At 35.1% G+C, this 13,872-nt stretch overlaps 1 protein-coding gene across 1 annotated transcript in view; it reads right to left on the bottom strand.

Annotated features, from left to right (window-relative positions):
- EPHA6 (EPH receptor A6) overlaps positions 1-13,872 on the bottom strand; it is a 512,200-nt gene that overhangs the window by 83,550 nt on the left and 414,778 nt on the right. The window contains exon 13 of the mRNA XM_058185714.1: positions 2,409-2,470. Within this exon, the coding sequence (XP_058041697.1) occupies positions 2,409-2,470 (62 nt within the window). The remainder of the gene's footprint in view (positions 1-2,408; positions 2,471-13,872) is intronic.

Here is a 13,872-nt window from a genome sequence, read left to right as displayed (position 1 = left end):
TGGTAATGAAACATCTGCAGGAAAACCATCAAGCTCAGAGAGCACCAAGGAACCCACAGTTCAACCCTAAGCTACAAATATTCTCTTCTATTGATAAATACTTTTTGGTTAGTGGGACTCAGAGCCTGCATTATATGAGATGGCTCCCAGTGGATTTCATTCTAAATCTTGATATGATTTCTGTAAATAAGGAATGTAGAATTTTAACGGCTGAGTTAAATCCTTCATACATAAAAAAACAAAAACAAAGGGATAAACAAATAAAAACAGATTTGAAAAAAGAAAAGGCTCAGGAAAGAAAAAGAGTGAAAGTGCAAGAAAGAAAGAGGAAAAGAAGGAAAACTGAAAAAGAATGACTTCCAACATTCTTTGGTACAGATACAAGTAAAAAAAATAAATGAAACTCTTATTCTAAGATTAACATTTGTCTACATTATTTCCATAATTCCTTATTTAATCATCAAAGCGCAGATCAACTTCTAATTTCAGTTTTTCACAAAAAGTCTGGTAATGGTTCATATCACTTTAATCACTTTTTGTTATTGAAACTACAACTGATTTATTCAATTGCACCAAGCTCTAAATAAAACAGGAATGGAAAATCCTAAGCTCTAGAGTAGACCCATGCTTCTCAACTTTGGCAATTTTAAGGTGCATGGACTTCAATATCTAGAATTCCCCAGATAGCCTGAAATTTGCCCATCTTAAACTTGCCAAGACTGAAAACTGCTGATCTACAGATAGGGATTTTTCCATTCCTCCTTTATTGGTTCCTATTTACAATCATATTGTAAAATCCCCATTCCCAACTCATCCTAGAGCAGGGGTTTGGGGCCTGGAAGGCCTCCTGTCCTGCACCACCCTGGAAGGCAAAACGGGGCATGGGGGGCGCGTGCAACTCCCGCCTGTGCCCATTTTGGGACTGGAAGGCCTCCTGCACCAACCTCGAACTTCAAAATGGGCCACAGGGGACTCCTGGGAGGGCGGGCTGGAGTGGGCAGGACCAGCCAGAGATGGGATTAGCCAGTTCTCCGAATTGAGCAAAAAGTTAACAACCAGCAGAACAAAAGCTATCAATCCAACCCAATCACATAGCCCAATCAAACTTTCTTTATCTCTTTCTGACTCTTTTTTCCCTATCACGAACAAAAGACTTTCATGAATCTTTTCCCATGAATTCATGACATACAAATTCTAACAATGTAGCTATAAGTGTGCTAAAAACTACTGATTATCCTGAAACAAATTCTGGCACTATGAAGATAACTGTTGTGACTTAAATTTAGTAGCTGATATATTTTAGTAAGTTTTTAAAGCATCTGTAAGAGCAGGAGGGGGCAGTAGAAGAATTGTAGGTCAGGTATCTTTTCTATTATGGCAATGTGTCAATAGAAGGACAAACTATCCTCTGTATTACTTATGAATATATTAAAGATTGAGAATTCATCACCTGCTGTGTAGGGATGCATATGTTATTAATTGAAAAGTTTGTTACAATTTTCTTTTTATGCTCTCTACATTTATTTACAACTGACTTTAAGTGAAATAAGATTAGATCATCAAGTCACTTCAGTGGTTGCTAATTCAATTTATTTAAGCACAAATAATCATTAATAATTATAAATCAATTACTTAGCTATACTATACTTCCAAGGTGAAAAAAGGCCCACTAAGAAATTGTGCTTTTAAATGAATGAGTAAAATGAACAGTTGCCATATGGCAAGGAATTCATATTTCAATCATCTTTTTGTTTCATATTAGCAAAATTTAAAATACATTTGGCTAAATATAAAAATGTACCGTATATACTCGAGTATAAGCCGAGTTTTTCAGCACGTTTTTTGTGCTGAAAAACGTCCCCTCGGCTTATACTCGAGTCTATACGGCTTATACTCGAGTTTTTTTTTTTTTTAAGCCCCTCGGCTTATACTCGAGTATATACGGCTTATACTCGAGTTTTTTTTTCTTTTTTCACATTTGCGGACGGTGGGAAGCCCTGCCGGTGCAGTGAGAGGCGGGCGGGGCCGCCAGCCTTCTCAGCTGAGGGAGGGAGGGTTTCCCCAACCGGTAGGTGCCTCATTTCCCACCCTCGGCTTATACTCGAGTCCCCAGTTTACCCCAGTTTTGGGGGTAAAATTGGGGACCTCGGCTTATACTCGGATCGGCTTATATTCGAGTATATACGGTAATTTATATAAAGAATAAATTATATTTTTAAGTTTAAATATTCTTTCCTTTCTGGCTATACTTATATATTACTGTACCTAAGATATTTACCTTAAGCAATGTGTTTCTCTTCTAGTAAAAACAATGAATAACATTAGGGAAAAATTATTAGGATAAATGATTTAAAACCTTTTCTTAGAATGGATTCTTATTCAGATGTCCTGAGAAAATGATACCTCACCCGTAGAAAGGAGTCAAGGGATCCATTCTCCATGAATTCAACCACTATCATTAGTGGTCTACCTGAAAAAAATACCAAAACAATGTATTAGGTTTATAGGTATATTGAGAATTTGTTATATTTCCAGCTGTTGTGAAAATTTTAGTTGTGTTTGTTGCTAAAATACATTTTTTGTGTTGCTAAAATATATCATTTCCCAATTCTTTTCTGTAGCAAAGATGCTCTACAAAGTACAAAATTTTTTCCACATGAGGCTGTCCTTGAAGACCACCTTGAAGCTTTAATAGGTCCAGTATGTAGTGAAGCAAGCAGGAATGGACATGCCTTGATAGTCCCATGTAACACCTCTGCTTTGCAAGCTGCACTGTCACTGTTTGCTTCCAGGTGCAATTGAAAGTGCTGGTATTTACCTATAAAGCACTACATGATATAGGGCCTAGAGGTACTGCATGTCTCCCTTAACATTTTCCTGATTCAATCCTTCAGGTTTGAAGCACTTTGGTTTCCTTTGAGTAAAAATGTCATAAATTGATACCCTGGGAGTGTGTGTTTTCTGTAACAGTGCTTGCCCTCTAAAACAAGATTCCTTCCAACATCTGGATGGCTTCCACTCTGCCATTGTTCAGACGATATGTGAAGACCAATCTCTTCACTTCAGCCTTTGATGAGGAAGAGCGAGACCCCCTCGCTTCACTGCATTTATCATTTCTATCTTTATTTTTTATGTTTCATTGTATTTTTTTTTATTGTGTGATCTGCCCAGTCTTTAAGAGTTGGGTGGCAAACAAGTCTGATAAATTATTCTTATTACTTCATTATTTTATTATGTCCAAACTACATATTATTTGGTTATAGCAGTGAATGAACTGAAGACATAAACTGAACTTTATGCTACATTTTTGTTTCAATAGCTCCAGTAAAAAGCTAATATGTATAACCCATACCCTTCATGGACACAGCACTTAAAAGCCTACTAGAAGGATTTCTATGTAAGTTGTAACAATTGAACCCTTTGGGACAGACCACCATAAATAGATGTGGACTGAAATAGATGTGGACAGAAAGATGTGGACTGCACCTTACTGAGAAAATTGTAATAACCGAATGTTGCAAGACTGATTGTGCTTTCCCTCTTACGCTCCACTGAATCAGGGAGGAGTCTACCTGAGTTTCTTCTGATTCTATCTTGTTTTCCGGCACTTACAGAATATTTCAACTTTCTTTGTTTGCATAATAGTTCTTGCCTGTTTTCTTCAAGGTCACATCCTTCAATCTCTGCATAAGAGCAGCCCTTCCATTAGATGCAATATCTTTAGACAATAAAGACCATGTGCTACTGCTCCACTGATAAATGATAGCAATTCCTGTATCCCAAAGATCAGTTTTTTCCCTTTACCTAAGCTAGGGAATAATATCAACTCACCAGTGTTGAAATACAAGTCAGGTTGTAGTAAATATATATAATCTATTGAAGTTATTTAATTTACTGCAGTTAGCCATAATTGTAATCATGACTATATAATGAAGGCATATATACATATATATGTACATGTACATATACACATACATTTATATTACATACACATACATGCACACAGATGGACATACATATCCACCCCAAAATAAAAAGCAATATATAATAAAGGTATAATACAATATCAAAATATTTAACGCACAGGGCCTCTGTGGCTCAGACTGCTAATGCAGTCTGTTATTAACAGCAGCTGCCTGCAATTACTGCAGGTTCTAGTCCCACCAGGCCCAAGGTTGACTCAGCCTTCCATCCTTTATAAGGTAGGTAAAATGAGGACCCAGATTGTTGGGGGCAATAAGTTGACTTTGTATATAAATATACAAATAGAATGAAGACTATTGCTAACATAGTGTAAGCTGCCCTGAGTCTTCGGAGAAGGGCGGGATATAAATGCAAATAAAATTAAAAAATAAAATAAAATTAGTAATATTCTAAGATATAATTCAATGGAAACATGTTCTCAGTTGATGACTCTTCAGAGTTTCAAATCTGCATTTTTTCTGTGAAAAAAAACTGGGATTAAACCTGAGACATTCTGTATTCAATTGTTCAGCATTCATGAACGATCTCTATTCCTGAGTGACAGTCTTTCATTTTAAACAAAATGTATCGTTAACATTCAGTGTTTGAGACAAATGCATCCACATCACTTTGGTATTAATTTTGCTTTCCTTATTTACTTGAGAAGCTTTTACTGTTGGTATTCAGGGATAAACTATTACTCCAATATAACATAGAAAAATGGTCCAATTTACATGCTAATCAGGGCATCCTATCAGATGTTATTTAGGTAATGCTAATAATACAAAGAATATATAATATATGCAGAACTACTGTAATGGATAATCTTACATGCAGGGTTGAAAAGAATATAATAAAACAACATACGTATTTGTGGGACTGAATCTATTCTGTTTGAAATGAACATCAGATAAAACAATAAAAAGGATAAAGAACATGGGTACTTCCAAGGAATCGTATCTACATTTTGCCTGCTATTATTTTTCATTACTTCTGCCCAGAGATATAAATAGATATATACAATATGGCCTGTCAGAACATAACCTTGATGGAATTTTATGCTTCTAGCAATCTACTAAATATTTTTCAGCTTTATTTGTGAACTGAAAAATGTTTTAGGTAACTAACCAAGCAAAAAACAAAACTCAAGTATTATTTAGTCCATAGAAAGGCCTGTTACATAAATGGAGGATTACTTGACAGCAGAAATAAGAATAGCTGGTGAAGAAATCTATTGGAAAAGTCAGTAAGTAGAATTAAATAAGGAATGGATTAAGCAAGGAAGTACAGTAGGCAGATTTTATCAGAATAAGATTTTATCATCATCATCCATTCTGATGACTATGTTTCATTTTTAACTACATGTGTTCTTGGCTGTATGGAATCTGTTTATGTAGCTCACATTTTCCATAAAATAGGAAATTCATGGTACTTCAGACATTATTGAACTATAATTCCAAAAACCATTAGGAAGAAAAGACTGATGAGAAATATTAGAAACAAATTGAGGGTGACAGCTTGCCTATTCCTGTTACAACTACTATACTCAGTCTGTTAGCGTATGGAGGAAATAGTAAGATTGTGCGAATGAGGGGCTAGGATATTGTCTTCTAATAATACTTCTAAACCAGGGGTGAAATCTAAAAATTTTCCCTACCGGTTCTTTGGGCATGGCTTAATTGGTGGGCATGGCTTGGTGGTCAGATGACTGGGTGGGTGTGGCCAATAACAATAAATAATAAAAATAATAAACAAAGTATAAAAAACAGTAAGAGGTACCAAAAACCAACTTTCACATTATAAACACATACAACACAATACAACACAACTGACTCACACACAGTGTAAAAGCAGCTGCACTTCACACTTCACACAGCCACAAAAAGCTCAACTTTACACACACACACACCACAACTGACATACACACACAAAATGCCACATACAGCTTTTTGAGATTTTGTATGTTTGTGTAGTTAGAGTGAAACACTACAGAAACACACCAAATCTCAGAAAGCTGCACAAATATTTTATTTTATTATTTTATTTTATTTTATTGTGGACTTCAATTCCCAGAGTTCCTCAGCCAGCAAAGCCAGCCAGCATTAGTTGATCACTGAGGAAATAGATTAGCTAAGCAATTGATTCTGTCTGGCTGAAAGAGAAACTGGGGCTTTCGGGCTGGAAAAAAAGCCATGTGTTTATCAGTAATCAGGTAAGTGCCTTAGAATCTCTACTCTTACTTGTAGAAAACATGTTTTCTACAAGTAAGAGTACAAGTAAGGTTCTGCTGATGAGGAACTCAGGTGAGATCGGCAGAGGAGACTTTAATTTTTTTTTTAAGTTTAAAGGCTCTGCCAATCTCAGCTGAGGGGTGGGATCCTCAAAGGGTTTTTTTTAACTATTAAAGGCATGTTTCGGCTGAAGAAAAACCGGCTTTTAAAAGTAAAAAAAAAACCTCTGCTGATGATGCGGCTCAGCAGAGGGGGGGGGGCAGGGATTTTTGCTATCGGTCCTCCGAACCAGCAGCCGCCATCACTACCGGATCGCGCGAGCCGGTCCGAACCAGGAGCATTTCACCCCTGTTCTAGACATCTAAAACATTTTAGAATTTATTTGGTCTAAAAGTTTACAGCCACTTACTTCATTTTTCTCTACTTTCAGAAACAAGTAGGGGATTCTTCCAGATTTTTCCTTGCAAGCCACCTCTCACACAGTGCATTTAAAATATCAGAAGATCAGACTGAAGACTGTTGAAGATGTGGCTTCTGGGTGGCGCCACCTTTCTCGCTGGGTGCTAATTTATGGCACTCCGCATTGAATATGGTAAAAGCCGGATTTAACAACTGATCCCGGCTTCATTTCTCTCTCTGGTTGAAAGAGAGAGACAGAGCAAGGGGGAGGAATTGGGTAGATTCTCCTAGGGGCTTTGTTTTTGTAATACAAAGTCCTGAATGGTCGAATCCCCTTATTTACCCCTCCCCCACCTCCAGTATTCTCTGCGCTCCTGAAAAAGCAGGAAAAGAGGAAGGTGTCCACTTCTGCTAGCAATTGATTTCTTTTTGTGGATACGAAAAGCAGGCAGAACGAGTGTGAGGAACAATTATTGGTTTGCAAGTATTTTTGATTTTCTGACTTCCGCCCCCCCTTCAGTTTCGTTTTAGAGAAACTGAAAGCAGAGCGATACATCAAAGGGAGCTTTGCTGTTGAATCGAAACTGAATGGAGATTTTATCTTATTGTGTTTGACTGTGGACTGTTGGATTATATTACGTTGTTTAAGTACTTTACAAGGAGATTCTCAGTAGGAATTTTGTTATGGAGGTTCTTTCAGAAGAATGGATTCGTGACTTTATACAGGATTACACAGAAAGTATGTATTTAATTATTCAAAAATACGAATTGATAAAAAATGGGGACGTTTTGGATGAGAGTTTGGAGCAAATTAACCAGTGCAATTATTCGGAAAATGGAATGGAGGACATACAAATAAAAGTGGATAAATATGAAGATTTGATCGTGAAGAAACAAGGTGATCTAAAGAAGTTTTCTTTAAATAGTTTGGATGAGCTGCCTGAATTTGTGCTACAGGAGATTGTCCCTCAAATGGAAAAGACTCACAAGCTTAATGTTTCCCAAGAGTTCTCTTTTTGGACTGATGGAATATACGGCAGTAATTTTTGGATTTCTGGACATAAGGAATTACTAGGAAATATTGTGATTGACTTTTTAAAAGGAGTAACGAAGGAAAGACAGAGATTAATGTACCAAAAAAAATGGCAAGAGACAAAAGTATTATTTTTGAAACAAGGTTTTTTTAAAATATTAATAGACAAAAATATTAGTGTCCCCGAAAGGCAATTTGTGATTATAAGAGACTAGATATTTGGATATACTGGATTTTGATGAGGAAGGACTAAAGTTGAATAGATATTGTAATTAATTAAATAATATTGTAATTTTCTCTATTGAAATTTTATAAATTTTATAATCTGTTGTATTGAATTTTAAATAGAATATTCTTGAAAGATCTTATGTAAGAAAGACTTGGGGGGGAAATTATATGGTTATATGGTTATAGAAGCTATAAGGGAGATATTCTCTGAACTGGATTGGATTTTTATGCTTTAGCTGGTTTTAAATATTTTAGGATTAATTTGTTCTACTGATTTATATATTTTATTACTGTTTATTGTTAATTTTTTGAAGGATTTGGTTATGTAAGGAGGAAGTCAGAGCTAGAGAGGGAGAATTGGTATAATAGTTTTGGGAAAAAATTTTTTTAGCATATGTTTGTTTTATTTTTAACTATACCTTGTGTTTGTTCCAGGAAGCCAGGGGGGGAGGGGGAGGGGGTTTGTGAAGGGAGAGGGGTTGGGGGGAAAGGGGGAAATTTTTTTTTCTTTGTAAAACTTTTTGAATAAAAAAAAAAAGACTGTTGAAGATGTGAAGATTGAAGCCTGGCTCTCTGGAAAACTTTAAGATGGGTTTCTATTTATAGCTAACCATATACCATGCAATCTTTTCTAAGAGACTTAACAGATGGCTTGCACTTCTGCTATTAACAATATGATGATCTTGCCTTATTTTTCAATAACTTCTTGTTGACATTCTAGCAGCTAAAGAAAACCATATAATAGTGTTAGGATTAGATAGCTTGGCTAACTATGATTTAATATTCCAGCTAGGGTATGGCTGTCTATGTAAGATACTTCTTTGTTTTCCTTATAGAAAAAGGTCAAGGTCAAAATAATTTCGAGTTTTCTTGCACAGAGCAGCAAAAGTTTAATTAACTGATATCCAGATCTATTGCTAATGCTGTCCTAAATGTCACTTAAACCAATTCAGGTCTGGCTTTCGGAGCAGTACTAAATTTCATTTAAATATTCACTATGATCTCCCACAACAATACAGATTACTATATTGATATCACTGTAGATAATTAAAAGGGTTAGGCATAGTTTGGTGCCTCAACACTGAGTGCTATTTTTATCAAGTAAGCTTATCACATTATTTATTATTTATTTATTTGATTTGTAGGGCCTCCCATCTCATCTAAGTGTTTCTGAAACAGTCACAAATAGGCTATAAATATGTAAGAAAGAGTCACAGAACATTTTCAAACTTGAAGCCAGACTTGTTACAGGTTGGGAAGATACTATGTCTTGATAAAAGTTATTACTGACAGTGAATAATTGTAATAACCACTGTACTGAATAGGCTACTGTGCCCGTTATTCAGGTATTGTATTATATCACAAATTACTGTGTAAACTATATCCATAAAATGGTCATCACTATAGCAAAGAACTCCAGCCAAGAGACATTCCCTAGACTGGGAAATAAAGAAATATTTCAGAAGATGGCAAAGGCAAAGGTCTTCCTTTCCATTATAAGAAGAAGGCAGAAATGTCCAAGATATTACTAGGAGACGATCCCATCTCAAGAGAAACTTTATTTTACAACATGAAAAAAATCAGAGAGACTGTCTACTATATTTTATGTGGGTGCATGAAGTTGCCAAAGCTGGTATTTAATAGACATACGATTTGCTTCCCTATTAGCAATACATCAACACACAGTAGGTGATACTATCTTGAATGGATAATAGTGAATTGGCTACTGTCAAGAAAGCTGCTGAGGTTACATTAAAAACTGCCACACCTGAGTCCTCATTAGCAGGACAAGTGTAAATCAATTGATCTTTGGTCTGTTTCCAAGAACCATTTAATCTTCTTTAGACTTAAAAGAAAAGGAAGGAAAGGAAAGTACATTAATTGAAAACTGATGGGATATAGGGAATAAGATTAAGGCAACAGAGTTAATGCCAATACCAGTGAGCATAAAATATTTTACTAAAAGTGTACAGGATGGTTTAAGATTATGTTGATGGGCAATGTGAATACATTTAGTACTTTATCCATGTAATTAAGAAGGAACTTAACTTAAAGGAAACACCAAAACAAAGGAAGCCATGTAGATCATTAAAAAATCTGAAATAATACAGTGTCTCCATTAGGCCAATGAAAAGTCATAAATATTGAGAACACTAGAAATCCTCGGAGCAAAAAATTAGAGGTGGCAAAATGAAAATACAATACATATATGATTTTAAAACCGTGGAATCTACATATAGTTACAATAAGTCAGAGGAGAGTGCAGACAGTCAAAAAAAAAAGACTCGTCTATTTTATGATGATTTCAGACTGTATTTAGAGCTACACATTTTTTTCAGGGCTGATTCAATATTCTATTCTTGATTTTGTACTTATTACATACAATGTTAACCTGGATAAGCATGACAACCCTGTTTACATTCCTCTACTCATTCTGTGAACATGAGCAATTTTTATTTTCTGGAAAATAAATTGTATATTTATGTTACTTTGGATTGCTGGATGGAAATTGCTTTGTAGATTGGATTTATTAGATTTGGGATTATTTACAATATCTTGAAGAGAATTGTTAAGATAGAAAGAGCAATCATTGACAAATATTTCAGATAGTATGAATGATATGCATAAATTGTGAAAATGCCAAATAACTTTATAAATAAGGATTGCCTAGGCAGATGAAAGAGGACAGGGGAGATGGAGGAAACAGATACCAGATTCCATGCAACAAGGTCTAAGCTAAACATAAGTATTACAGGTACAAGTACAAATAATATTTTAGTCTTATACTCTAGAGCATGGGTATCAAACTCAATCATGTCATGTGATGTAGCATGATATATCATGGCATTTTTGCCTTTGTGGAGCTGGGGTGGGTGTGGCCTGCGCATCTGGCCCATGAGTAGATTTAGTATACGTACAATGGACGGGATGACAGCAAGGAACTATGCCTGAATTATTAATCCTGAAAACTTTATGCATGAGTACAATCCAAGTTTTGCCAACTGGTTATTGTCTAAATAACCAGTTAGAAACTATAGTTCCTAGAATTCTCAGTTAGCATTGATTAAATGCAATTAATGGGAAAACCATATTATTCTAATAAATGCCAAAAGGAAGTTGAAAAAGTACTAAAATGAAATAGACATGCATTTTAATTTTACAATTTTCATCCCCACATATATTCTATTGAATCTGTGATAGGTGTCAGCATTTAGAAAATTTAGTAATAACTAATCTTTACTGAAAAACGTCAGTGGGATTACTTGTACGTAGTTATGCACCAGATTACACTACTGAAACAACTCAGCCTGAAATTATCAACTGAAAATAAATCCAATTTGATTAATAGAAATTTTAGCATATGCTCTGCTCTTCCATTTAAAAAAAAATCAGCCAGCCAACCAACCAACCAACCAACCAACCAACCAACCAACCAACCAACCAACCAACCAACCAATCAACCAACCAACCAACCAACCAGTTTTTGCTGGATTTTATCTATCTATCTATCTATCTATCTATCTATCTATCTATCTATCTATCTATCTATCTATCTATCTATCTATCTATCTATCTATCTATCTATCTATCTATCTATCTATCTATTTGTCACAACAATATATATAAGCATCACACAAAAAGATTATACAGTATATAAACATATATGAGGAAATATAAGGAAGTATAAGCATATATATATATAAGAAGAAAAAGAAAAACAATAGGACAGGAACGGTAGGCACGTTTGTGCTCTTATGCATGCCCCTTATGGTCCTCTTAGGAATGGGGTGAGGTCAATGATAGAAAGTTTTTGGTTAAAGCTTTTGGGATTATGGGAAGAGACCACAGAGTCAGGTAATGTGTTCCAAGCACTGATGATTCTGTTACAGAAATCATATTTTCTGCAATCTAGATTAAAGCGGTTAACATTAAGTTTAAATCTATTGGTTGCTCTTGTATTATTGCAATTAAAGCTGAAGTAATCTTTAACAGGAAGGACATTACAATAGATGATTCTATGAGTTAAACTTAGGTCTTGTCGAAGGCGACGGAGTTCTAAGTTTTCTAAGCCTAGGATTTCAAGTCTGGTGGGATAAGGTATTTTGTTGTTTTCAGAGGAGTGGAGAACTCTTCTTGTAAAATATTTCTGGACACGTTCAATTGTATTGATTTCAGAAATGTGGTATGGGTTCCAAACAGGCGTGCTGTATTCTAGAATTGGCCTAGCAAATGTTTTATATGCTCTGGTTGGTAGTGTAGTGTTTTTGGAAAAGAAGCTACGCAAGATTAGGTTTACAACTCTTAGAGCCTTTTTTGCTATGTAGTTGCAGTGGGCTTTGGCACTTAGGTCATTTGATATGAAAACTCCAAGGTCTTTAACAGGGTGGTGGTCATCTGTAAGGTAATGTCCATCAAGCATGTACTTAGTGTTTGGGTTCTTTTTTCCAATATGTAAGACTGAGCATTTTCTGGTTGAGATTTGGAGTTGCCAAGTTTTAGACCAAGCGGTTAGATGATCAAGGTCTTTTTGAATGATAGTTATATTATCAGTGGTGTTAAATAGTTTGACATCGTCAGCAAAGAGAACACAATTACTTGAGATATGGTCACAAAGATCATTAATGTATAGTATGAAGAGTGTTGGTCCAAGAACGCTGCCTTGAGGAACGCCACTCTTGACAGGAACAGGATTTGATAGAGAATTGCCAATTTTGACCACTTGTAGTCTGTTAGACAGAAAAGCAGATATCCATTTGTGAAGGGGTCCTGAAATGCCATAGGATTTTAGTTTTAGGAGAAGTTTATCATGTACTACTGAGTCAAAAGCTTTGCAGAAGTCTATGTAGATTGCATCTATTGTTTTGCCTTCATCAAGATTTGTAGTCCATATGTTTTTTATATTCCTAGCTATCTTAAAAACAAGGATATTAAACTATTAAATGTTACTCCAAAGCATGTCATTTTGAAAAGATCAATTGTTTAAAAATAAAATAATCATAACTTTTAAGAGAACCATTTTGATAGCAATTGAATAATAGAATGATAATAAGAATGGAAATGTAAAGTGTCAAACTGTTCAATAACTTGGTGTCTTTGCCCTTGTTTAAAATAATGAAACAAGGCAGCAGTCCACATGCCAGTCCTCAAAATTCTTCCTCTGGCACAGAGTCCCCATTTTTGCATTCCTGCTGGTTTCTGGATCTTTTCAGGGTCAAGAAACTTTCCAGAAGCCTGCAGAAAGTTGTTGACTGACACTTGGTAGGATATGAGCTTCTGACCCAATTTTTTGCTCCAAGCTAGAGAAAATAGTACTATTCATTAAAATGGATGTAGTGTACTATAATTCTAGGTGTGCACAATACAGTCTTGTTTTATTTAATTGCTTACTTTCTATTTTCAGGCACCTTTTTTTGCACAGTTATTTTTTTAAAGCCTTGGAATGTGACTGTTTTCAAATTTCTCCTTTGAAGACATTCACTTTTCTTACTGAGTTTTAAATCTTTCCCATTGTAGTGAGTCTTAGTCCTATTAGTAAAGTTCAAAAAGGCTTTCTCTGAAAATGCTTTGAAAAATTTGACAAGGCTTTTAGATAATTTCTAAGAACTTTATTTATTACTACTAAATATCTGGGTAAGGGGAATTTTCTATTGCTTTCAGAACTAATAAAGACAGCTTCCTTGTTGATGGCTCCTTACTGCTACTGTAAGAAGTCAGGTCTGAGAAGGCAAATTGGCTTCTCTGGATGGACCAATGTTATTTATGAATTACTGATCATAAAAAATAAGTTTCCTACCTGTACTCAGAACTCTCTGGCATCATCACTGCCTCTTGATTTATAGTTAAATCTTCTCTTACATGTAATATAAAATCTGAGCCTTTCAAAGATGAGCAGTGCAAGAGTTTTAAGAAAAATATTTACATATAAAAACTGGAGGAGGTCATCACATTACATGAACATTCAATATAAAATTGTGCTTATGATAGCTATGAAAATGATCTATTTGATCATTTTCATAG

Source organism: Ahaetulla prasina, chromosome 5 (genome assembly GCF_028640845.1).
Source record: "Ahaetulla prasina isolate Xishuangbanna chromosome 5, ASM2864084v1, whole genome shotgun sequence".
NCBI lineage: Eukaryota > Metazoa > Chordata > Lepidosauria > Squamata > Colubridae > Ahaetulla > Ahaetulla prasina.
The sequence above is the reverse complement of the archived record's forward strand: the minus strand, read 5'-3'. Positions and strand labels throughout refer to the sequence as shown.